Consider the following 23912-nt stretch of genomic DNA (forward strand, 5'->3'; position numbering starts at 1 on the left):
AGGAGCTGGGGGTGTTTACCCTGGAAAAGAGAAGACTCAAGGAGGATATAATAGCCGTGATCAAGGAAGGAACAGACTTTATTGCTGCTGAGGGCAGAAGTGGAACCAATGGATTGAAATTACAAGGAAGCAGATTAAGAGCCCTTTCTCATGATCAGTGAGAAGGGCTTGGTGGATGGAGGCAGGGAAGGCTACTCAAACTTACTTTCCACACAAATGACCCCCCATTGCTACCTGGACAGGCAGATTGCCCGTCCAGGTGATTGCCAGCGGCCCCTGGCAGCGAGGACGGTCGGGTACAGGATGTGTCCTCCTGGCCCTTGGAACTCCCATAATCCACCATGTGAGTGTGCGGTGCATTACGGGTATCTCAATAAGAAAGGGTGGGTTCACACGAGCAGGGAAACGGGGTTAAGTGAGCAAGCGCTCCCTTAACCTCATTTCAGGGGGTGGCTGCGCAGGCAAGAGCAGGCTTGGCTGCCTTTGCTCGCTCTTGGTTGCACATATGAACAGCCTCTAAGGCTAGACGTTAGGAAGAATTATGGTAGCTGGAAGAACTGTCTGACAATGGAACCATCTGCCTTGTGCAGTGGTAAGCTCTCCTTCACTGAAAGTCTTCAAACACAGCAGCTAGACGGCCATCTGTCAAAGACTCTGCAACAGTCTTCTGTGCTGAATAGGGGTGTTTTTTTCAAAATGGCCACGACGCATGAGCAAATGACCTCTGCAAGGCTGCAGGCCATGCCAAGCCTCTCAGAGGCCATGTACGCATGCACAGTGGCAGCCAAAATGGCCACCACTTGCCTTTACAGAGGCCCGAAAGGGTCGAAAATACTCAACTTACCCAGCTGCGACAATTTGAGAGGCCAGCAGGAGGGAGGGGGAACCTTTGTGGGACACCCCCCCCCCCACGGCCTACAGGAAGCCCTCCAAAGGGGCTACAGATATTTTAAATCTATTTTAATTTTTATAAAAAAACAAATTGTGGACCTGTCCGGTGGTTTTGGTTCCGGTCTGGATGGAATGGGGTGGGGTGGGGGTTCGGTTCGATCCTGAATCCCCAAACTTGCGGGCCGCCAGACCAGTTTGCACATCTCTGGCACAGAGCAGGGGGGCTGGACTAGAAGATCTCAAAGGTCCCTTTCAGCTCCAACATTTTATGATTCTATGGTTCTAAAAGCAGTGCCCTATCTTGAGACAGGAACATAGGAAGCTGCCATATACTGAGTCGGACCACTGATCTATCTAGCTCAGTCTTCTTCACAGACCGGCAGTGGCTTCTCTAAGGTTGTAGGCAGGAATCTCTCTCAGCCCTATCCTGGAGAAGCCAGGGAGGGAACTTGAAACCTTCTGCTCTTCCCAGAGCGACTCCATCCCCTGAAGGGAATATCTGACAGTGCTCACACTTCTAGTCTCCCATTCATATACAAGCATGGCTCACCCTGCTTAGCTAAGGGGACAAGTCATGCTTGCTACCACAAGATAAGAAAGTAGGTAAACCTATCCATTCACACCACAGTACCTGTTGCTAGTGTCTGTTGCTAGTGTCTCTCATGGTTCTTTTTAGATTGTGAGCCTTTTGGGGACAGGGGTCCATCTTATTTATGTATTATTTCTCTGTGTAAACCACTCTGGAAACTTTTGTTGAAAAGCTATAAATATTTGTGGTGGTTGTTGGTAAAAAGAGTCTAAAATGCAGGGATAAGTAATGGCAAGGCCTAGAAAACAGAAGAATTGAATTTTATTGGCACCAGTGATGTGGACATTGATTTTTCTGTTATTTTGAGAACTTCCTTTTTGCGGAGAAAATTTCTTGAGCCTTAAATTTAATCAACACTGATTACAGTCTTTTTGACACTTCTTTGCTAGCTGAAGCAAATTCATAATAAAGTCTTAATGCGGTTTACAGATTCTCTCCCTTAATATGGTGGGTTTTACGGAAAAGAACAGAGATTTAAAGAAGGCTGGGGAGTGGAGACTCCTCGCCTCCTGAAACCTGAATGGGACTAAATCTTTTTCCTTCACTACCTTGAGTTCCTTGATGGAAGAAAAGTAGGATATATGTGTAGTGCTTTGAGCTCTTTATATGTAGCAAAATAAATACTAAGGGCAAATCTGAACTAAGGGAAGCAATAGAGTGAGGTCACTGCACTCTATAGTCTTTATTTATGTATTTATTCTAGTACCAAAGAAAGTGGATGCGCAGGAGAACAGATACTGTGTGAAATTCATGGACGTGACCTTTGATTTGAAAAAGTGCTGAGGGCAAAGTCAGAGTTTGACTTTCACGGGAGATTATAATCTAGGTTGCACTCTTCAGAAGCTTTACTGAGGTGTGCACAGCAGCCCTACGGACTTCAGGAGAACTACCCTCAGGCAAGAGGTCCTGGAGGCTTGCTCTTCAGGATTCAAAGCAACAATACCACCACCACCACCGTCAAGAGATTCTGCTTTGCCTTTTTCTAAACATTAAATTTTTTAAAAACCCTACAGCATTTCAAGTGCAAGCTAGCTCCGGAAATGAACGACAACAAAAGAAGCTGATCGACTGGCAGTCGGAAATGGAAGGAATGCAGGTTGTGTGGTAGTAATAAAACATCTGGAAGAAGCTAGCATAGGAGTAGGAAAGAAAGGGGGGGCGTTAAAAACCGGAGAGGCTGCTTTGCACTGTGAGCTGCGGGGCGCCGGGCAGAAAAGAAAGGCGAAGTTTAAAAAAGGAAAGGAAAATGAAGTGTTATAAAAGACAGGCAGAGAAAGCCTCCTTTGTATATTAGCAGAGGGAAAAGGACCAGAAGGGATGGCCAGCTGATCGTCCAGATGTGCAGGTACATTCCAGCGGTTTTCGGGAGGAGGAGGGGCACTGATGGCGGGGCGGGGGGAGGAGGAGGAGGAGAGCGCGCGGCTGGGAGCTTGCCGGGTGCCGAGGCTCTGAGCCTGCCAGGGCTACTCTCACTCGCTCTCTTGCCTCATTTGTTTGCTGAGAGATCATCTTGCTGTCATTAAAGGCACCTCATCACCTCCTCCCTTTTGTGTCAACGGGGCGGAAAGCGAAGGAGGCAGCTCGAGCTTGTTCTTCGCGGGGCTGCTGATCACTTGCGGAGGAGCCGAGCCTGGGGCAGCCGCCCCACCTTCTCCTCCTCCTCGGACTAGTCGGAGGGCCGTCGGGGGCTGCTGCTCCAGCCGAGGAAACGTCGGCGATGAACCTGACAAGGCGATGCTCGCGGTGAGTGGTTTGTTTGGGCGCCGGAGTGGGAGGAGGAGGCGGAGGAGGAGGCGACCGCGGGGTACTTGCGCTCTTCCCTCCGCTTTGGGAGAAACAGCAGCTCTCCGAGGAGGGGGGGAGGCGAGGGCGGTGGCCCCACCCCGGCCCGAACAGAACCTGGAATCTCACTTGTGTATGGCGGGAATTTGCCTCGGGCGAGCCTAACACCTGGAGCTCCCTCCTACGCGGTCGGAAAAAGAACTCGCCCAGTGCAGGGCTCTGAGCGGCAGCCTCGGTCTCTGGTTCTTCCGGCTGCCAGGAAGGGCTCTGAATAAGGCCAGGGCACAAATGGCCAGCGTCTGTCAAAGCCGGTTGGTCGTTAACTTGGGTTAACGGAGGAGATCGCTAAACAAGTGTGCTGTGAAAAGCCATGACCAGTAACATTAAGCAGCCGCCCGCGATCATCATATGGTATATTACCAGTCACCGGTATATTGCTAATCCATCGCCAAGAAATGGCTATTTAAGATCCCCTAGTCCCTGGAAAGAAGGAATGGAGGGCGAGGGCGCTGACCGCTTGCTCTCCGCTATCCAGCAGCAACTCCAGTCTAAAGTGGGATTTCCTAGGGCATAAACTTAAAAACAAGTAAGCCACGTGGGTTTATATGGAGTCGACGCTCCATATATGAATGAAACGTATGATTAGAGTGCGCGCGATTTTAGTGAATCGGAGGAAAGGTTGCTTTCTTAAATTAAGCGTTGCTTGGAAATGAAGAGCCTAAAATCGGGGTGTCAGGCTGTGATCTTTAGGCCGTTTGTTCCGTAGCGGATCTGACTTACAGGAAGGGAGAGTACTCCGGCCCAAACGGAGTAACCGAAGCCCTAACATCCCATCCTGCGTAGTAAATTCCACGGATTTCAACCAGATTTCTCACTTCCGATTCGAGTAAAACGGGCTCGAGATCGCGGTTTTAATCTGGCGCGGCGGAAGGAGTGGTTGATTCGGTTGGCATCCCGATTCAGGGTCGCACCCCAAACCAGGAAGGGACCCAGATTGCCTGTTGGGCTTCCTGAGATAAGTTGTGTTTGTGATGTCCTTGTCAATTTCGTCTGTCAGCTCGGGCTTTGGCTACCAAGCGCAGGAGTCCCCCAGGCGTCTTACTGACACAATCGTAATTACCCTGTGAATTACGAATGAGAAAGAAAGAAAGAAAGAAAGAAAGAAAGACTTTAAGCAGCTGGCAGAGCTCTTGAGGCTTGGTGGCGGCTAATAAGAGGTTAACTGTGTTTCAGAGGGACGAGCGTGCCGGTTTCCTGAGATAAATGAGCAGGAAGCGAATTGCTTCCCTGCTCTGGCCAGGGGCTCCCAAATGCTTTTTGCACCTGCTACTCTGCATTTTTCCAGTTCCTCGCTGCACCCGTCCCCCCGGATCGCATCACTTCCTTCCACTCAGATTCGATAGAAACCCTTCTCCCTGGCCTCGAAAGAGGACCGTCTCAGAACTACGTCTAGATGTTTATTTTTGTCTCATTGTTGCCTATCAGGTCCTGAACTGCCAAACGCCCCGCCGTCTTCCGCGATGCAGGTTTGATCAACCCGGAGATCCGCTCAGCGTTCGAAGGGTTAAAGATGATGTAAGTAGCGAAGTATGTCGAGGCCGATTTATTAAGCGTATTTGTGCTGATACTTGCTCAGAAGGGCGGAGAAGCAAAACAATGGCGGGATCTAGGATAGGCGCATAAGCCCCGGGTTCGAGGACCCAGTTAGATTTGGGCCATCCAGATCTAACCCACCCCACCCCTTCAGTAAGTCGTGAGGATAGTCGTGTGCTGGCAAGGGCTTCTGCAAACGGAAATCGTCTCAACGAGGAGGACTGCTTTAAGACACCGCACGTGAAAAGAAAAGAAATCGCAGCTCGTTTCTGATCCATTAATGCTCTTTACGTCTTTTTGACACATGTCCCGCTAGGCGACTTTCTGTCTCTCACACACTTTCCCTAGTTCCCTCCTTGCATAATGCCTTCGCTTCTTCCGCGATAAGTTTGCTGTGCACTCAGTGAGAGTCTTAAGGTCACCATCTAACTGGGAAGACTCTACCACTAAGATGTTTTCAATTAAAATTAGTGGGTACACATTGCTTGGAAGTAACCCTGCATCCAATCGGACTTACTTCCAAATAAAACTGCAACCACACTTGGGGGTGTACGTTCCAATGAATGCTGTAGACCTTACTTCTGAGTAGATGTACATAGCAGTGCTAAAGGCTGCAAATCTAACCACCTTTTTCTTTCTTTCTTTCTTTTTCTTTCTTTTTTAAAGTAAATGTACTTGGAAGTAATGTACCAGTGAAACTAATGGAAGCTGCTCAAGTAAAAGGGGCTAGGTCAACCGTGCTCTTACCATTTGATTTCTGTTAAGTCAAGGACTATACCAGGCGGATGTCCGTGAGTGTTGCTGATTTTATATGAGAGGAGAGCTGGTCTTGTGGTAGCAAGCATGACTTGTCCCCTTAGCTAAGCAGAGTCCACATATGAATGGGAGACTAGATGTGTCAACACTGCAAGATATTCCCCTCAGGGGATGGAGCCGCTCTGGGAAGAGCATCTAGGTTCCAAGTTCCCTCTCTGGCATCTCCAAGAAAGGGCTGAGAGAGATTCCTGCCTGCAACCTTGGAGAAGCCACTGCCAGTCTGTGAAGACAATACTGAGCTAGATAGACCTCAAGTCTGAATCAGCATATGGCAGCTTCCTATGTTCCTATGTTCTTATACAAGGAATGTATTTAGTCTCTTGATCACCCTGAGGTTGAGTACTCTGGCTCATTGTGTGGCTCCCTGGGAAAGCTTTGTTTAGATTTGTCTTGATGTGGTGATTTCTTAAAAGCCTGGTGATTTCTCAAAACACAAACCTAACTCACATGGCTACTCAGAAGGAAGTCTCATTGCCTGGTATGGTAGCATTCAGGATCTCAATGGACTTTCCTTCCCCCTGACTTCTGTTTTGCAGAACAGCACTTGCTGCTTCTGCCATTGGAATACAAATGGGATGAGCTATGTACAGCATCTAAGCACTCCGATGGCAAGGAGAGTCAGAGCAGTACTACTAGTTTATCAGTTAGAGCTTTAGACTTAGGATCCTGCTTTAGTACAAAGGGATCAAACTAGATAATGGTCTGTGGCTTATTTCCAGTTTATGGTTTCATTTGATCTTTACACACCCACAAACCCACCAATCCATCTTAATATGCCAGCACGTTGCAAATAAAACTCCAAACCTTTGGCCACAGCAGATCAACGTACGAAAATTCATTGGCAGAAACTTGGTGGGGGAAGGGTGGGGTGTTGGCACTTAATTCAGGGGCACTATGTTGGAGTAAACACTTTTTTAAAGAGCAGTTTAACATTCTGCCACTGATTACATTTATATCATTGTAAAAGATACAAATGGAAGGCATCAAATTCAAGTTTTTCAGCCTTTACAGCTGAACAATAAAGCACCTCGAATGAAATGTAGCTTCTTTTAATGAAAGCTGTTAACATTTAATGACCTGGATGTTTACAGTAACTCAAGAACGCCCTCTACGGTGTGAGGGCTGACATGCAAGGCAATGAGTGTATAGGAAAGCTGGACTCCTCAAGATTTCCCCCCTATGAATCAGCTGCCAGTAGTGGCTTTCATTTGATGTCAGTTTATGCTAATGACTTAACTGCATGGGGAAATTTGCATATAATAAGGCTAATATTCTTCCAGTACTTGCATGGAGTGAATTCTAAAAGAAACAAACTTGCATGCAAGTTTGGATTAGCTGCTAAACTCATAAAAGGAGGAGTTAATGGAGGTGGTATTTCTGTCTCTCTCTTTATTATAAACTTTTAACTTTAAATCTAGTGGAAAAGATAAGAAAACTGGGAATGACACTTGGGCAGTGCTCTCTCCTTCCCACTCATTGCCATACTGAACAATGCACTAATTGCTGGAGGTGGCGTACAGTGTGAACTGAGCCATAGGGGAGAGACTAGCTCTTGAATCTGAGCACAATTTCCAGAGATAGAATCTTATATGATCTATGGCAGGGCTGCACAGCTTTGGCCCTTCAGCTGTTGCTGGACTACAACTCCCATCATCCCTAGCTATTGGTCCTAGTGGCTAGAAATGATGGGAGCTATAGTCCAGTAACTGCTGGAGGGCCAGAGTGTTACAGCCCTGGTTTATTATTATTATTAATAATAATAATTATTATTAACTACATTTATATCCCGCTCTTCCTCCAAGGAGCCCAGAGCGGTGTACCAGCGTGGTGCCAGCGTGGTGTAGTGGTTAGAGTGCTGGACTAGGACCAGTGAGACCCGAGTTCAAATCCCCATTCAGCCATGAAACTAGCTGGGTGACTCTGGGCCAGTCACTTCTCTCTCAGCCTAACCTACTTCACAGGGTTGTTGTGAAAGAGAAACTCAAGTATGTAGTACACCACTCTGGGCTCCTTGGAGGAAGAGCGGGATATAAATGTAATAATAATAATAATAATAATACTTCAGTTTCTCCTCACAAACACGTGGCTTGGAAGCAAGAGCTATATTGAGGCCAGAGAGACTTGTCTGATGCACAACAAATCTTTAGTATTTATCTCTGAAAAGTGAAGTGATTAAGGATTAAGTGATAAACAACAGAACCACCACACAAACAAAGCACTTGCATAACAAGCAAGTTGCGCTAGCCCAAGCAGATTGTATCATTGGGCTAAGACAAGGATTTGTACAATGCACAAGAGTTCCATTTAGAAGAAATGAGAAGCGCTGCAGTTGTACACTGTTGTGCAAGCAGGCTTGCAGAAGCACAACACTAGTCTGGAACACAAGCACCAAACTTAGCGCTCCAGCTTCGTGCTAGAGTAGTGTCCTTCCACAAGTGCTTAGTTATAAACATAGGCATTTGGGCCAAAGATCCACAGTGTACAACTGCAGCGCTTCTCATTTCTTCTAAATGGAACTCTTGTACATTGTACAAATCCTTGTCTTATTAGCCCAACTATACAATCTGTTTGGGCTAGCGCAACTTGCTTGTTATGCAAGTGCTTTGTGTGTGTGGTGGTTCTGTTGTTTATCACTTAATCCTTAATCACGTCACTTTTCAGAGATAAATACTAAAGATTTGTTGTGCATCAGACAAGTCTCTCTGGCCTCAATAGCTCTTGCTTCCAAGCCATGTGTTTAGTTAGGGTGAGGACACCAGTTTAGCAAGCTTGTTCATTGAACCCACTTACTTCTGAGTAAACAAGTTTAGGCTCTTTTAGAAGCTACTTTGTGGCCACTGTACAAACATCCTTTCTTCGGTCAGGTACAATCTTAAACACTTCCTCTGCTTTAATGTCATTTTAGGAGAGTAGAACTGTTTCAGTTTAGGTAATCCTGATGAACACTGGTTCTGTCTACTCAGCTGCCCTTTCTGCCTGTTGTGTGTTGACCCCCACTAAAAAGAAGGCAGCTGTTAACCAGCTAAGTCTTAAAAACCTATCCCAAAATTTCTTCATTATCAAAACTCTAAACTGCAATCCTAGGCCCATTTTCCCAGATGTAAATCCTGTTCAGCGCAGCGGGACTTGCAGTGCAATCCCATGCATGATTACTTGGAAGTAAGTCTTTCAAGATTCCCGCCCCCCCTTTCCCCCCTTTCTTTTTTGCCTTTTGCATAACGCCTCTCCCAAGAAACAGAAACAGACTCTCCAACTTGGGCAGAAGAGGGTTAATAAAAACTCTGCTGCTTGACCGCCCCAAGGAGATATGTGCGTGCCGAGCTGATGAAAGGGAAAGTGTATTCAAGTGTTCAAGCAATTCATGAAGATTAGATTCCACTTTACACTTACTGATAAGGAAATTGGACGCTGTTAAGAGTTCCCGCCTGAAGGTTGTGTGTATTCTCCACGCACGCACACTCGCCCCTTGTCCGCGGGCCTGTTGACTAACACTGCAGTTTTATTTGGGATTAAGTCCACCTAGAAATCGATGGCATTTATAAACTCAGCACATTTACTCGGGTGTAAAATAGCTACGAACAAGTGGCCAGTTTTCCTGCACTATTATGTGTGTCGGGGGGATAGAAGTGGTTGGTTTTTTACGGATTAAGTCGATTCTCCACAGAAAAACTAACAAAACCATTTTAAGGAGACTTGGAAGTGACTCATGTGAGGATTTCAAATATCCCAACAAAAGAACTACGCTTTCAGTTTTCCTTCAGAGTTCAGTGACTATCCATGTTTAGACTGATCAATCGCACTTATTTCTTAAGACTGCAGCATTAAAATCCTCCAGGACTTGCTTTCAGGGTCGCCTAATGGAAACACCATGTTTCCCCCGAGTCTAGTAAATAGTACTTCGTTATTAATCTAAGGACACAGATGTTGCAGGAAACTAGCTTAAGTCGAATCTGTGCTGGGGATGGGGGGGAGTAAAGTGCGCCCTTTGCCTCCCGGGCCGGCTCCTACGGGCCCTCTACATACTTCTTTCCACCAATCGCACCGCCTGCAACCTTGTTCTAGCATTCCGATTTGGAACGTAAGCTTTTGCCAGCGTTCCAACGAATTTATTGGCTGGGCTGTGGGGGAAATGAGATTGGCTGCTGCAAAGGAGAGAACAGAGTGGAATCACGTGACTTCGAAACGAGAGCTTGGATTATACCAAACCCAGCGTCGGCCGGATCTCTAGTATAGACTTGGCTGGAATTCGTGCGCTGGAGGGAGGAGAGACACACCTGGAGTATCGCAGTGTTGGGGAACAGAGCTCCAGTGGTGTGTGAGTGGGGATCATTGGAGTGCAAGAGTTCTTGAAGCATAAGAGTGCCAGGCAGTTCCCTTCTACTATGGGAGAGTTTTATTTCACTCCAAAAACGCAAGAAAAGTAGGCACGTGAAACTTCAATGCTTCCCCCGCCCCCGTTTGTTTGCTTGCTTGCTTGCTTTCTCGGCCCCCTCCCCCGCCACTCTGCCAATTTCCTTTCACACAATCAGCCCTTGCAAGCTGTAAACACCTCAGCAGCAAGGCTCCTTGGAACCTACTCCAGGAATTGGTTTAGGTGGAGGGAGGAGGTAAGTTCCGGCCTCCTATGAGGGTTGCCTTTGTTTTGTTGGACGGCCTGACTGAGCCAATGAGAGTCTACCGAGAGGAGTGTCGAGCTCCGAGAGAGGAGGAGAGGGCGGGCAGGGGGGGAGCGAGCAGTGTGCGCGGAGCCGAGATTGCTTCCAGAGAGAAGGAAGGGTGGCGGTCTGCTCTGCTGCAAGGTCTCTCCACGCCCGGAGGGAGGGAGGGGGAAAGTGCGATCGATCGTTCTTTGGATTGCTCGCTTCGTTCGCAGAGTCGGATTTTCGCTCACCCGCTTTGTGTCTGTGTTTCTTTTCCTCCTCCCTCCGCGATGCCGCCCTTGCTCGCCTCTGCGTCTGTTCGCGTGTGGCCTGGCGGGCGCTTTCCACTGTGGGCTTGATCGAAGGAGGAAGAAGAGGAAGCGCGGCGGCCCGATCGCCTGCTCATGCAGCAGCCCCGTCGCCGCCGCCGCCCCGCCGCTGGAGTCCCGAAGAGCTGCATGGACGGGCATGGGGAGAGCGGCCCCTTCCTGCGCCATCGCCTCCGCCGCCAGGGCTGAGCAGCAGCGGCGCCGCCTGCGCCCCCCGCCTCTGCCTACCCTCACCCTACTGTTCAGCCTCGGGCTGCTCCTACACACAGGTACCCGCTCCTGCTCCCTCAAGAGCCCCTTTCGGGAGGGAAGGACTGGGGGATCGCATTGAAAACGGGCTAGGGTGGGACGCGAGTGACGCCCCGACGGGCAGCGAAGTTGTCCAAACACGTTAGCTCGTGAGTTTTAAACTGGACTCGCGAATTTTAACGGGACTCGACCCAGGCTCCATTCCTGGGAGTCGAATATTTCGAAGTTGGCGTTAATCGTAAATAAACGATCGGGGTATGAGGGAAGGGAAGGGAACGGGAGAGACGTATCTGCAGCTGAAGCTTTCTGTGTAGCTCACCTGGAGACTAGAGGGGGCGAATCGCTTTGCTAAAGCTAAAGGCATGTTGTCTTCTTAGAGCCTACCCCCCTGCTGTCTCGTGCAAATTTCCGGTTTGTAATTCCGAAAAACCTTGACACACGAATGCTTTCTCTGCCCCCCCCCCCGGCTTAAAACAGTCTAGTAATGTGCTTCTCTCTAGCAACGCAGCGTGGAAGGGCGCGGAGTTGGCCACGCTCTAGGGAGGGGGCTGCGGTGCCTGGGTGAGTTTGATTGGCACAGCTCCCTCCCTTCCATGGTGTTTACTAAGTCAGCCCCGAGATCAGGTTTCTCTTCTCGCCGCCGCCGCCGCCTCCTCCTCCGCGGGGCAGGAAGAGAGCCTGGGCTCTTCTAATCTGCAGCTGGCGCTGAAGGATCTTGAGAGGGGAAGGGAAGGCAATCTCGGTGAAAAGTCGTTGCCTTCTCTTTACAAACGGAACTTTAATGTGAATCGGCTTGCACGGCTGGAATTCGTAGGTTTAGCCTTTTTCTCTGGTGCAACTTGATGAGGCTTGCCTCCATGTTTTGTTGCTGCATGATCCTGCTGCCTGTCAGCTGTGAGCAATTCATCATGTTTATGGTGTTTCTTTTGGCCTTTGTGTGTTGCTTAGAACTTAGAAGAACTGGGTCTTAAGGGAGTTACAGTCTGCTCCCTTTCGCTTCCCTGCGAAAGCTTGGCAAAGAAGTTACTATCCAGGCAAACTTTTGAAAAGAGGATGCGTTTCTAACATGTCTAATGGGGCCTTTCAAGAGGCTAAGAATAGGAATCGATTGGAGTCTGTTGATAAGAGGAAAGAAAAGGCAGTTCTCAAGATACCAAGCAAATCTTTCTAAATCAAAGGGGTGGAGGGGAGAGAACTGAGCTTTGTCTGGTGTAACTGAAATCCTGATGCGAAATACATTGTATGGAAGTAGGCTTGAGTTACAACTATTTTTGTAATGGGCTTCTGTGCATTTAACTCTTATTTCTGCATGGTAAGCAGAAATTCAGCAGGTAAAGCTTTTCCTGTCACTGTATCTGCATGCCATGGAAAGCTTCACCTGCTGCTTTTTTTAATTTAAAGAGCACCTGTATCCCAACGACCCACCCCTCTATGTATGTATGTATGTATGTATGGCAGTCAACAAAGAGAAGCTTTGCTGGAGAAGTTCTTGCCCCACTAAGGAGGAGTTAATTTTATTTTGCAGGCAGCATCTTAATAAGCATGAGTGCAAATATTTGAATTTGTTCAGTCTCTGATGGAGCACCCCCACTGGGGTAGTAGAGCCTCTGTATTTCCACACCGTTTGTCTTCTAATAATCTGATTTATGCAGGTTTGCTTGGGAGTTGGTCCCACTGAGTTTAGTGAGGTTTGCTCCTGAGTAAGTGCATAGGATTATCGCCTACATAGAGGAAGAATAAACTGGTGTATTGACTTCTGTCACTTCCCAAGTATGCAGGCACCCTCGAATGCATCTAGGTCACTTTGGAGCCTGGACCTAAAGGGCTTTGGAGGGCTGCCTGTGCAAATGTAATATAAATAAATAAATTTCACATCATCATGCTCGGCCAGGCATCCACACCACCTGGGACAGACTAAAGAGGATTTGGGGGCCCCCGGGAGCTTTGGAGGCCCTGGACATGGGCCCTGAAGTCCAGGAGTAAGAATGCCTCTGCAGGCACAATTTAGGATTGGGGTGCAAGATTGTTCTAGCTGTTTGTATGCTGCTTGCAATATGTAAGATAGGACCCAGTGGTGGTGGATTAGTTTGTTTCTCTTGTGCATAGGTCACCAGCCCACTAGCAGTAGAATGTGCGAGGCTGTGTGTTTCCTTTGCAGAAAGGGTGGTGTTGAGCTGGTCCTGAACAAAGAATGAATTCTCTTCCTGACTTCCCTTATTAAATATGCAGGAATCACTGCTTCAGAGTCAGAACTTCTGTTTACAAAGAAGCCCTACAGCAAGGTACTTCATTACAAGCCCTAGGAACCAAAAATGTGAAACTTTAATGTAGAAAAGAACTGGAAGCGATCTGCCAAGTAGTGCTGCTGTGCAGTGTAGACACAGGGGTCAGCATATAGAGTGGTTTTGATTTGGACTGATGGTCGAAAACAATACATCCAGCTCAATTCTTCATTGGAAAGATAAAAGGCAGCAATATTCCATTTCTTATACTTGCAAAGTTACAATCCAGTGACCTCAATACAATCTCTAAATGGAACAAGGACAGACTGTAGCCTGATAAGACTGGTCAAACTAGTTATTTGCAACAACATGGCTTACTTTCTTTTGTTAATATTGAATGCAGCTTGACAGTTTTTAAGAATGCTTGAATCATAGAGTCAAGCCATTGAATGTTTTTTTCTTTGCTTTTCTTTGCTTGGCTCCAGTCCAGTTAGATTTGTATGTGATTGAAGTTATTCTGATTAAAACCTGTAAAGGCTTGGTAGGTGATTCAACACATTTGAACAGTCTGATTCAGTTCTGGTCCATGCAGGAAAGTTTTAAATGTTCACATTATTGTGCCAATTTGCATATACAATGTGACATTACAGCCTGATCTTCATATTAGATTACTAGCTTCCCAGACAGAAAAGCATGCAACTTGTACGGAAAGTTGGAACATTGTGGGAGCAGGTGATGGGGAAAGATCACAGGAAGAATATGTTGATCATGGATCATTGCTGATGTAGATGTAGTATGAGTACATTTCTAAACTAAAAAAGTAACACATCTGTTCTCTTCCTCATTTGCATACAACCCACCTTGTACTACCAGATCTGTTTCCCCACCCTCCTCTTTGTATCTGCCTGCCTCAGTATTTGGATACTAACCACCACAGATGCAACCTGTCCCTAAGGGGGTCCACATCTTAAGGCATATTCTGGCCTTCAGGTTAGAAAGAGACACTGTCAAACTACAATACTTGAACAGTTACAAAGATTCTCTGAGCAGTATTGCTTGGCAGAGACTCGGTTTCTTTCTTCACTAGGTTGCCTATGTTCATAGGCTGCTCTATGGTAGATTGCAGCAGGCCTGTATCCTGTTTGCTGCTTCCCTGAGAACAGAAACTGGAGAGCCCACAGTGTATTCAGGGGGAGGGTTGTGGGGAGGAAAGCCTCTGCATGTACTCTCACTGCACTCTTAATCTGATGGAATACAGAAACATTACATTAAGCTGTCTACATGTGTGTCTGAGACTTATTGTTTAGCGTATGTAATTCTGAAAACTCTGAGAAATTATTTGAGGGATCTTTTATGTTTTGGTTTGTCAGTTTTTTTGATAAAAAATTAACTTTAAAAATTTCACTCTGGAAATCAATGAGCACAGCACACCATCATATTTTCTTAGTGAAACTGTTATTCCAAACTGTTAACCTGAGAGATTTATTCTGTTGTTGATGTTGAAGAAGGACTTTAAGATGTTTCAGATTCTGTTCCAGTTGTGGAAGTGGCAGATTCATATGAGTTTTAACTTCTGGTTTAGTCAGCCTTCTGGTTTGAATGGAGACTACTGGCAGGATGACTTAATAAGGGCATGCAATACCCAGCTGCAAGTGATGCGTGCATTTCACCCTAATGCACCACACCAAGGTTTAACTCCTATGCGCACTTTCCTGGAAGTAAGCAAGATTTGCTTCAGAGTAAGCGCAGACAGGATTGCGCTCTGAACCTTCTAAAGCAGGGGTTCTCTAACTTGGGCCCCCAGAGGTTGAACTAGAACTCCCAGTATCCCCTGCCACACCACAATGGCCAAAGGCCATTATGGTAGGGCTGATGGGAGTTGTAGTCCAAAATCTGGAGACCCAAGTTTGAGGACTCTTGTTCTGAAGGCATTTGGCATTGAAAATAAATCATGGTTATTGGTAGGGATGTGCCCGAATAGGCTTCGGCACTGGCGGGGGTACTACTTTAAGGGCGGGGGGGGGTGTACTCAACCCCCCCGCTGCGTTTCCCCCACCGGCGCTCTCCAAATTTCAAGCCCCTTGGGGCGGCAGCGTTCCTCCCTGCTGCCCCATTCCCCCCGTCGGCCGGAAGTGGCCAGAAGTCGCGAGCGCACGGGCACCCGTTGTGTATGCGTGCGCACGGTGGGCGGACGCGTACAACGGGAGCCCGTGCGCTCGCGACTTCCGGCCACTTCCGGCTGACAGTGGGAACGGGGCGGCAGGGAGGAACACTGCCGCCCCGAGGGACTTGAAATTTGGAGAGCGCCGGCGGGGGAAACGCAGCGGGGGGGGTGAGTACACCCTTCCCCGCCCTTAAGGTAGTACCCCCGCCGGTGCTGAAGCACCGAATCCTGCCCCAGCGCCGAAACGTTTCGGAGGCCTTTACAATGGCCTCCGAAAAGTTTCGGGCACAAGCCTAGTTATTGGATAACTCCTACTAACACCCAGTAAGTAAAGTTGTGCCATCGAGTTGGTGTCGGCTCCTGGAAACCACAGAGCCATATGACTTTCTTTAGGGGTTTACTATTGCCATCTCCCGCACAGTATGAGATGATGCCTTTCAGCATCTTTTTATATCACTGCTGCCTGATATAGGTGTTTCCCATAGTCTGGGAAACATAGTCTTTCCCATAGTCTGGGAAACATACCAGTGGGGATTTGAACTAGCAACCTTTTGCTCCCTAGGCAAGTTACTTCCCTGCTGTGCGTTTAGGAGGAGTTAAATAACTTGTACGTTCCCCCATCCTTTGTTACTAAGATCCTAAAAGTGGGAGTGATTTGCCAATTGGTCCCCCCCCCTTACAGATGGCTAGCCATATGTTTTTATTACACCCACATTACCTGCTTCCTCACTTGTGCAGCTTTTAAACTCCTGAATGTGTCTAGTGAGTAAAACATGAATATGGACCTTGGAAGAAAAGACAGAAGCTGGACTAAAATAGTCTGTATTTGCTTTTGTTTTGTATTGCTGGTTTGCTTAGCAGTGACTTTAAGTGTGCTAAGAGTTCTAAATTTTTAACGCTTCAGATACAATATGTCCTGCCGTAATTTGGATTAGGAAATCCAAGCTAAAGTTGAAGCACTTGATGCCAGTATTTAGGGACCTAGTGTTCTTACACTTCTAAGGTGAGGAACAACTCTATTCCTACAAGTGTAGTCAGTCTCTTGACAATTAGAGCCAAAGATTGCAGTTCTGTACCCTTATTTTACAATAGGTCCCACAATTAATTTAATGGAACTTCTGAGTAAAGCAGCTACAGTCTAAGTACACTTCCCTTAATGTGCTGTTGAAGTACTTTTAAGTAAATACGCATAGAATTAGGTTGTAAAGTATTCTCCCCCCCGCCTTTTCCCCCCTTGATATTTTTACAGGGCACATGGAAACTTGGCTTTAGCTATCAAGGCCAAGCAGAGACTGCTCTTGTATTTATATTTATTATTATTACATTTATATCCCGCTCTTCTTCCAAGGAGCCCAGAACAGTGTACTACATACTTAAGTTTCTCCTCACAACAACCCTGTGAAGTAGGTTAGGCTGAGGGAGAAGTGACTGGCTCATCATGGCTAAATGGGGATTTGAACCTGGGTCTCCCCGGTCCTAGTCCAGCGCACTAACCACTACACCACGCTAGCTTTTACGAAACACAAGGTAACCTATTGTAGGGTTTCCAGGTAGGTCCTTCTCCCTTCTCCTCCTCATCCCAGACCCGCTTAGCTTCAACAGTACTGTAGGGTCACGCATAGGCCTGGTCCAAACATTCCTTGTCCTCCTCTAGAGCAATCCCCTAGAAGTCAGAGACTTTTCTGAAACTAGTACTTTAATTTATGCTGCCAGCAGCTGGTTATTTCTTGGTTATGCCTGAAGTAACACAACAGATGAGCCTATCAATACAGAGTATGAAACAGATAAAACTGCTCTTCCTTTCTTCTCTCCTGAACAGTAAAAACAACAAAAATGGTATCACCTTTATTTGGATTTTATCCCTTTGAGCATGTTTGTTAAAACAGAGTTTAAAAACAACCACCATGGCATACTGGTGTCCATGTAAACCAGTTAGTTAAAAGGGGGAATGAATACAGTAGGGTGGAAGCATCCAGAGGCAAGAGGACTGGAGGAAAAAACTGCATTTAATATGATGTTGTCACTCCCCCCACCACCATTTTCTTTAAACACAGTTGCCTTCTTGGAAGTATATCCATGCTCCTCTTCATCTTGATATTTTGGTTACATTTGTTAATTTTCAAAATGTAAACATGACTGTTTTTTTTTTTAAATACAGTATGATTAAGAAGTTTTACCTGAATTGCATATGAAGTCCTCGGGCTGTCTGTCAAGTTACCTTAGGCCTAAACTAGAGCAGTTCAGTGCAACCACCTGCATTGTTAAACATGTGCTTGCCCCATTTGGCTATAAAGCTGTCTGTCTTCATTTAAAGCAGACAAGTGTGTAGTTTTTAGCCTACTTTCCAATAGGCTTATGAAATCACCTGGTTCTGTGTGTGTATGTGTGTCCCATCAACTTTGCAATGCCTGGACCAATATGAACCAAATTGGGTACAGCTGTAGGGACACCTCAATGGCACAGTTTGTGATGATGTCCTCCATCCTAGTTCAAGATGGTGGACACATGAATGTTTGAGGCACAAGTGGGCTAACTTGTGAACTGCCTAACTGACTTGAACCAAATTTGCTACAACTGTAGGGACACACAGGGATGCCTGTGATGATATCATCCACGCCGATCCAAGATGGAGGATGTGAATGTTTGAGGCTCAAGAAGTCTAACTTGTGGGCCATCTAACCGACTTGAACCAAATTTAGTCCAATTGTAGGGACAGTGAATGGAAAGTAGGTAGATTAGTTCTTACTAGAACAACTTGTTCTAGGGAAGACCAGGGGAAAAGGCTTAAAACAGCGAAGTAAAAGGGAGGCAGCTTTTACTTCCCTCCCCCCCCCGCCCATGTTCTTCTTGGTATTTAAAAGTAACCCCCCTGTTTGATAGGTGGTCATGGCAAGAATGCATTTAATGAACGTAGTTGCTCTGAATATCTGCTCTGACCCTTACAGTACCATGGTATTCCTTTGCTACCTGTACTGGACAGGTTGGGCTACCGCTCCGAAAATGCCAGCCTTGGTTAAAAGCACAAAACACACTGCACTACTTCTTGGAGACATTCCAGTGTGATGTGGCGAGAAATCGTGCCACTTAGCGTAAAATTTCTCTTTCTAAATATGTGCTCTTATACAAATGCAGAGTCATTTAATATGGCTAGTTTTTCAATAGGCAATATGTAATTAATACTGTTTTGAAAAGTAGGAGGCTTTGTGTGTGGAATGCTTCTTCAGAAGTTTATCCTGGCTGGAATGCTGGAGGGTATAAAAAGCCAAGTGTTTTAAGATATTTGAGATGGCACTCTTATGCTTGCTAGTGAGTGCATTAAAAAAGGATTTAATTATGTTGATGTATTCCACTTCTGCAACATACACAGCTATTTCATTCTTTACTATCAAAACTGAAACATATTTCTCAAATTGGCTTATTACATGTGCACTAGTCAGTAATGTGTTCTTGTAGGCTGCTACCACAGAGATCACTGGTTTTCCCAACATGTTGAGGGTGCTAAATGCACTGTGGATGGTGATTTCCCATGTAAGGAACTTAGATTTCTTTAATGCACTCTTAAAAATCCCTAGGCTCATCAAAGTACTTTTTTGAATTATTTTCTGTAGTTTAGATAAAGTGTGTTCCTGGGTATTTTTTGTGTTTGTGGTTCCATTGGTTTGTGGTTATGTTTTATGTTCCCTGCAGCCCTTTTTGATCTTAAAATTAGCATTGAAAATTTTTGCATTGGAATAGAAGGGTGCAGTTCAGCTAAAGCTGAGCTTTTAATTTTTTTCCACTGATTTCGCAGCACGGCGGTTCTTTCGTAGGCATAATAATGACAGGGAGAAAAAAATTAGTATCTTAATTTAAATGAGTTGGACTAGTACTTAATTTTGGCACTCAGGGCAATATCCAGACTAGTTAATCATGTCTAAGCACTGCTACAATCAATGAGACAAAGCTAGTCATGACTAACTGAACTCTTATTAATTTTAGTGAGACTTGGTCATGACTACCTTAGGATATAGTGGCCAACATGCATACAGTACTAACTATTGGGAATCAAGGGTTGCCAGATTTCAGACTTTAGCTATCAGGGAGGCAAGTTTACTTTTGGGATCTTGAGCTAGTCTGGCACACTTAATGGGTTCTTTGTGTCTAGGTATACTGGATTTTTAAATCTTAAAATCAGAGTACCAGTTGCAGGGGAGTAACAGCAGGAGAGAGGGCATGCCCTCAACTCCTGCCTGTGGCTTCTGGCCAGGGTGGATTTGATTTAAATCAAGCTGATTTAAATCACGATTTAAATCACTAGCATGGTGGATAAAAATCAATGATTTTTTTAAAAAAATAAAAAAATGGATTTTTTTATATTTAAATCGGATTTTTTTGATTTAAATCCGATTTTTTTTATTTTTTAAAAAAAATCATTGATTTTTATCCACCCTGCTAGTGATTTAAATCGTGATTTAAATCGTGATTTAAATCAGTTTGATTTAAATCAAATCCACCCTGCTTCTGGCGGCATCTGGTGGGCCACTGTGTGAAACAGGATGCTGGACTCGATTGGCCTTGGGCCTGATCCAACAGGGCTGTTCTTATGACTGTGACACCAACAATTATAAATAAGCAGTGCAAAGGTACAGTGGGTTGACCTGCCTACGCTGTTGCTAACTTGCTGGGCATTCTGAAATAAAACAGTTGCATAACAGGTTTTCAAGCATGCTCTGAAATTCTTCTGAGAGAGAGCGAGAGAGAGAACAAAATGGTGTGTGTGTTAATTCTTTCATGCTCCCCATTTTTCTGGGCCTTCACATCTCTAGTTCCACCCCTTTATCACTTGTGCCAGCCTTGAGTCCCCAGATGTTCCCAACATGTTTGGAACATTACAACATGTTCCCAACATGGAGTCCCCAGAAGATGTTGGACTACAACTCCCATCATCCCCAGCCACAATATCAAAGGCCACTGTGGCTGGGGAAGATGGGAGTCCAGTGACATCTGGGGACTCTAGGTGGAGACCTTACACTGCACTGTGCTCTTATACCCAGCCTATATATCAGATTTTGTTGGATTTTCAAGAGTTGGTGATCCTGTGACATGAGTCCTCCTAGAGTCTCTGGCTTTGTTTGCTATACCAGAGTGTGTAAAACCTGTATTAATATCCTGTCTGGTCATTTTCTACTTCTGCATTCTCTGTCCTCTGTGAAACATGAAAATGCACTTTGGTTCCTCCTTTGCTCTTTCTGTTGTTTTGGGGACAGTCAACTAAGTGTTTAACTGGCGAACAGGATTTATTGAAATGTCTCTTTAAAGACGCATGGAAACTATGAAAGTACATCCTCTCTCATAACTTGTTAAACCTAAAAGTCTAAATCTAACACTTTTTTAAAACACAAAACTGCACAAAAATTTAAAATAACTTGTGTTCAAACAAAACAAGAAAGTAGATCTCAAATCCCTGTGAATGGGGTTGCCAGGGTGTATGATTCTCAGTAAGCATTTTGAAAGAACAAATTCTTTCAAAAGGCTCTGTGTGTGTGTGTGGCGAGCGTGTGTGTGCGCGCGCACACACACACGTTCTTGCTGTCCCCTTTTCTTTGCTTGCTTGCTTCTACCCGTGTTGCTTGAGACTGGGGCCTCTTTCCTTTTTGACCCCTGAGTGCATTGGTATTTAAACATGGGTGCTATGCACTTGCCCCAGTGTCCTGAAATGAATGGATTTTCTTTAGAGTATGTGCTGTGTGTGTTGAAGAAAATGTGTGAGATTCTTTCATTTCTGTTAATGCCTGCATAAGATGTGTCAGTCTGCCAAACTTGGGGTTGAACTATGGCTTCTGAGATTCTTATACACTAACGGGGTAAATATGCATTATCAATGTGGAGGCTATCTTGTATTTAGCAGTGGGGAGAGTAACTGTGTATTTATTCCAGCATAGCCCTCCCAGTGGCTATTGCTGGTGTCTACCTTTGGGCCATGAGTAGAGAGGCCATTCAAATGAAGAGCCCCCACCCCCTTTCCATAAGGGGTGCTGGTATAAAGGGCATGGTAAAATGTTACCATAGGCACCACAGGTGGTGTTACCACAGGAAATGCCACCATAAAGAACAATTAAAGAGCATACAAGTCCTTCATGAAGAAGCTTCAGCAAAAATAGCTGGAATCTGGACAGTTTTTCAAGGACTAATTATATGACTTGCATCAAAAATAATCTCCATGAGCTTCAGATGAAGTCTGAAAAGTGTTTACCTCACTGCGTATAGGAGGATGGTCATTTAGTCCATATAGTGGACATTGCACCTGTACGATTTCCTCTTGAAAAATGCATGTTTACTGTGAATGGAACATCTTTTATGTGTAGTATTTTTGGATGGCTTGGGTCACACTCCTCATTATTTAGGTATATGAACCATTATTGATTATATGTATATTTAGAATAATACATTATTTATTATATTGATTATTCCTTTAGCTTTCATGTTTATACAGATAATTTTTGAGTCCACATGGTTTATTGGTTGTTTTTGGCTCTTCATTACATGTGTGGTTCCTGTTTTATCTGTGGTATAAAGGGCATGGCAGGAGGGCATTCAGACATCCACGTAGGATGTCATGGCAACCACGCTTTTGGTGTGTTCCCTTTTTATTCATGTGGGCTGCTAAGGTATTGTCTGAATGAGTCCAACATGTGTATTTCTAAATTGTGAGCCTTTTGGGACAAGGAATCATCTTTTTATTCCTTTTTGCATGTAAACCACTTTGAGAGCTGCTTGTTGTTGAAAAGTGGTATATAAATGTTAAGCCCTCTCAAAGTTTCTTCTTAGAGCCAACACTGGCAGTCAATGGATCCCTTCCCTTGCTTGTTCTTTGGCTGGAAGTTTATATTGTGAACCCCATTATCCGTGGGGTTCCATTCACCACAACCATGGATAATGGAACCGCGGATAATGGGGCATTAAGTCAATGGGAATGGTGGGGCTAGATTCTTCGAGGCTGGAAAAATGAGCAGAAATCAGTGAACCCCCCTCCCCCCCAGGAAAAAATGTGATTCAACCTGAACAGGGTCTAAAATTAACTGAGCAGACATTAAAAATGTGTGAGCACATGCGCACGCCTTAGAGGGAACAGTATACTCAACCACGGGTACATGGATGTTGCTTCCGTGAATAGTGAGGTTTGCCTGTATGGCTGCTTCTTTCCCTCTGTTACTATTTCATGCTTTGTGGGAGGCAGGTAGGTGTGTGTGTGTGTGTGTGCGTGCGCATGCGCACTAAAGACAAGCACAGCCAGCAAGAAATATCAGCCAACCTACCTGATTCCTTGCACATTGGTTTTGCCATAGGTACATCCTCAAAACATGTGAAGTAGTCCTAAAAACCTAAACTGCAATTGCAAATGTTGGGTTGGTTTCACTCTGGCTCTGTATGAAGACTCTCAGTTGAGTCTCCCTAGGAACTGTGTACAAGAGGATGTAGGAGCGGGGTGGGGAGAGCTGTTTTGCAGCCCCTGGCTGAGACAGCCTTCTTTCCAGAAGCCAGGCAATCATGACATAGTGTGAAACTATTCAAGTCTGAGTGTTTTTTTAATGTGAATTGAATTGTAAGTTTACCACTTGGGTTTCATGGTCTTGTCTGGCCCCCAGGCTACAAGGCGTAGCTGCAGTGTGTGGTTTCTGTAGTTAGCAAATATTAAGTGTAGCTTTAATTATGACACTGGGGAGGGTGGAGTGAAATCTCATCTTTCCCAAAGACAGCAAATACTCTGTTTGCCTTCCTGGTCAGAGTCAAAAGAAGTTCTGGGGAGCCTGCATTCCCTTCTCGCACAATAGTGTGTAACTGTGAGTTCTGTATGTCTTTTGTGTGTCTTAGGATCACTGTGTGATTTCTGAATCCTGTAAATCTTCACATTTTCTCATTTTTTTAAAAAAGTATGACACTTGGAATTACATAGAAGTTTAGCAGCAGCAGCGGGGTGTGTGTGTGTGTGTGTGTGTGTGTGTGAGAGAGAGAGAGAGAGAGAGAGAGAGAGAGAGAGAGATGCCTTAAGGCTCAAACTATAGCCATGAGCGGTGGAGCTTTATTGCTGTGTACAGCTCAATCTCCTATAAATACTTTGCCCCCTTCCAATTTCTTGCCATGCAGATGCCGTTTCCTCCCCCTCCCCCCACCTCTTACACTCTCATTTATCCTTTGCAAGCAAGGTTCCAGCTGTTTAAATTTGAATTGTCGAAGTTGAATAAAGCTGTTAATCTCTTGTCTGCCTCTGCCCCCCTCCCCACAATGCTTAATTCTGGAATCTATAGTTCCAAAATAATCTGCTCTTTATGTAGGGTTTTTGTGTGGGATACACACCCCTGCTTCTATAGTTTGGAGCTGCATGTTTCAACTGAAAGCAAATTCTGAGCTGCCTTAGAATTTCTGATTTGCCTTAAATGTTGATTTGTTCTCAGGATCTTAAAGACACTTTGGATTTCAACCAAAACATGCTTACTAGGAAGTAAGTCTTGTTGTTTAGAATTAGTCCTGGTCAAACACGCACATGATTGGGCTTCACATTGTAGTAGTGTCAGCCACCAGCCAAGTTGAATGGCTTGTTAACTATAGATGGAGGTTGTAATCCAAAGTATACATATTTGGGATTAAGTCCCGACTGAA

The 23912-nt window shown here is 45.4% G+C and overlaps 1 protein-coding gene across 7 annotated transcripts in view; it reads left to right on the forward strand.

Annotated features, from left to right (window-relative positions):
• The first annotated feature begins 2450 nt into the window (after positions 1-2450).
• RGMB (repulsive guidance molecule BMP co-receptor b) overlaps positions 2451-23912 on the forward strand; it is a 51913-nt gene continuing 30451 nt past the window's right edge. The window contains exons 1-4 of one of the 7 annotated variants that reach the window (XM_053298372.1): positions 2451-2825; positions 3006-3223; positions 4748-4837; positions 10677-10909. In XM_053298372.1, coding sequence (XP_053154347.1) covers positions 4833-4837; positions 10677-10909 — 238 coding nt within the window. In that variant the 5' untranslated portion in view covers positions 2451-2825; positions 3006-3223; positions 4748-4832. Of the gene's footprint in view, positions 2826-2894; positions 3224-4747; positions 4838-9937; positions 10096-10164; positions 10279-10412; positions 10471-10676; positions 10910-23912 lie in introns of those variants that run through there. The other 6 variants (XM_053298371.1, XM_053298375.1, XM_053298373.1 and 3 more) reach the window with 6 other exon arrangements.

Source organism: Hemicordylus capensis, chromosome 2, assembly GCF_027244095.1.
Source record: "Hemicordylus capensis ecotype Gifberg chromosome 2, rHemCap1.1.pri, whole genome shotgun sequence".
In the NCBI taxonomy this organism is placed as follows: Eukaryota; Metazoa; Chordata; class Lepidosauria; order Squamata; family Cordylidae; genus Hemicordylus; species Hemicordylus capensis.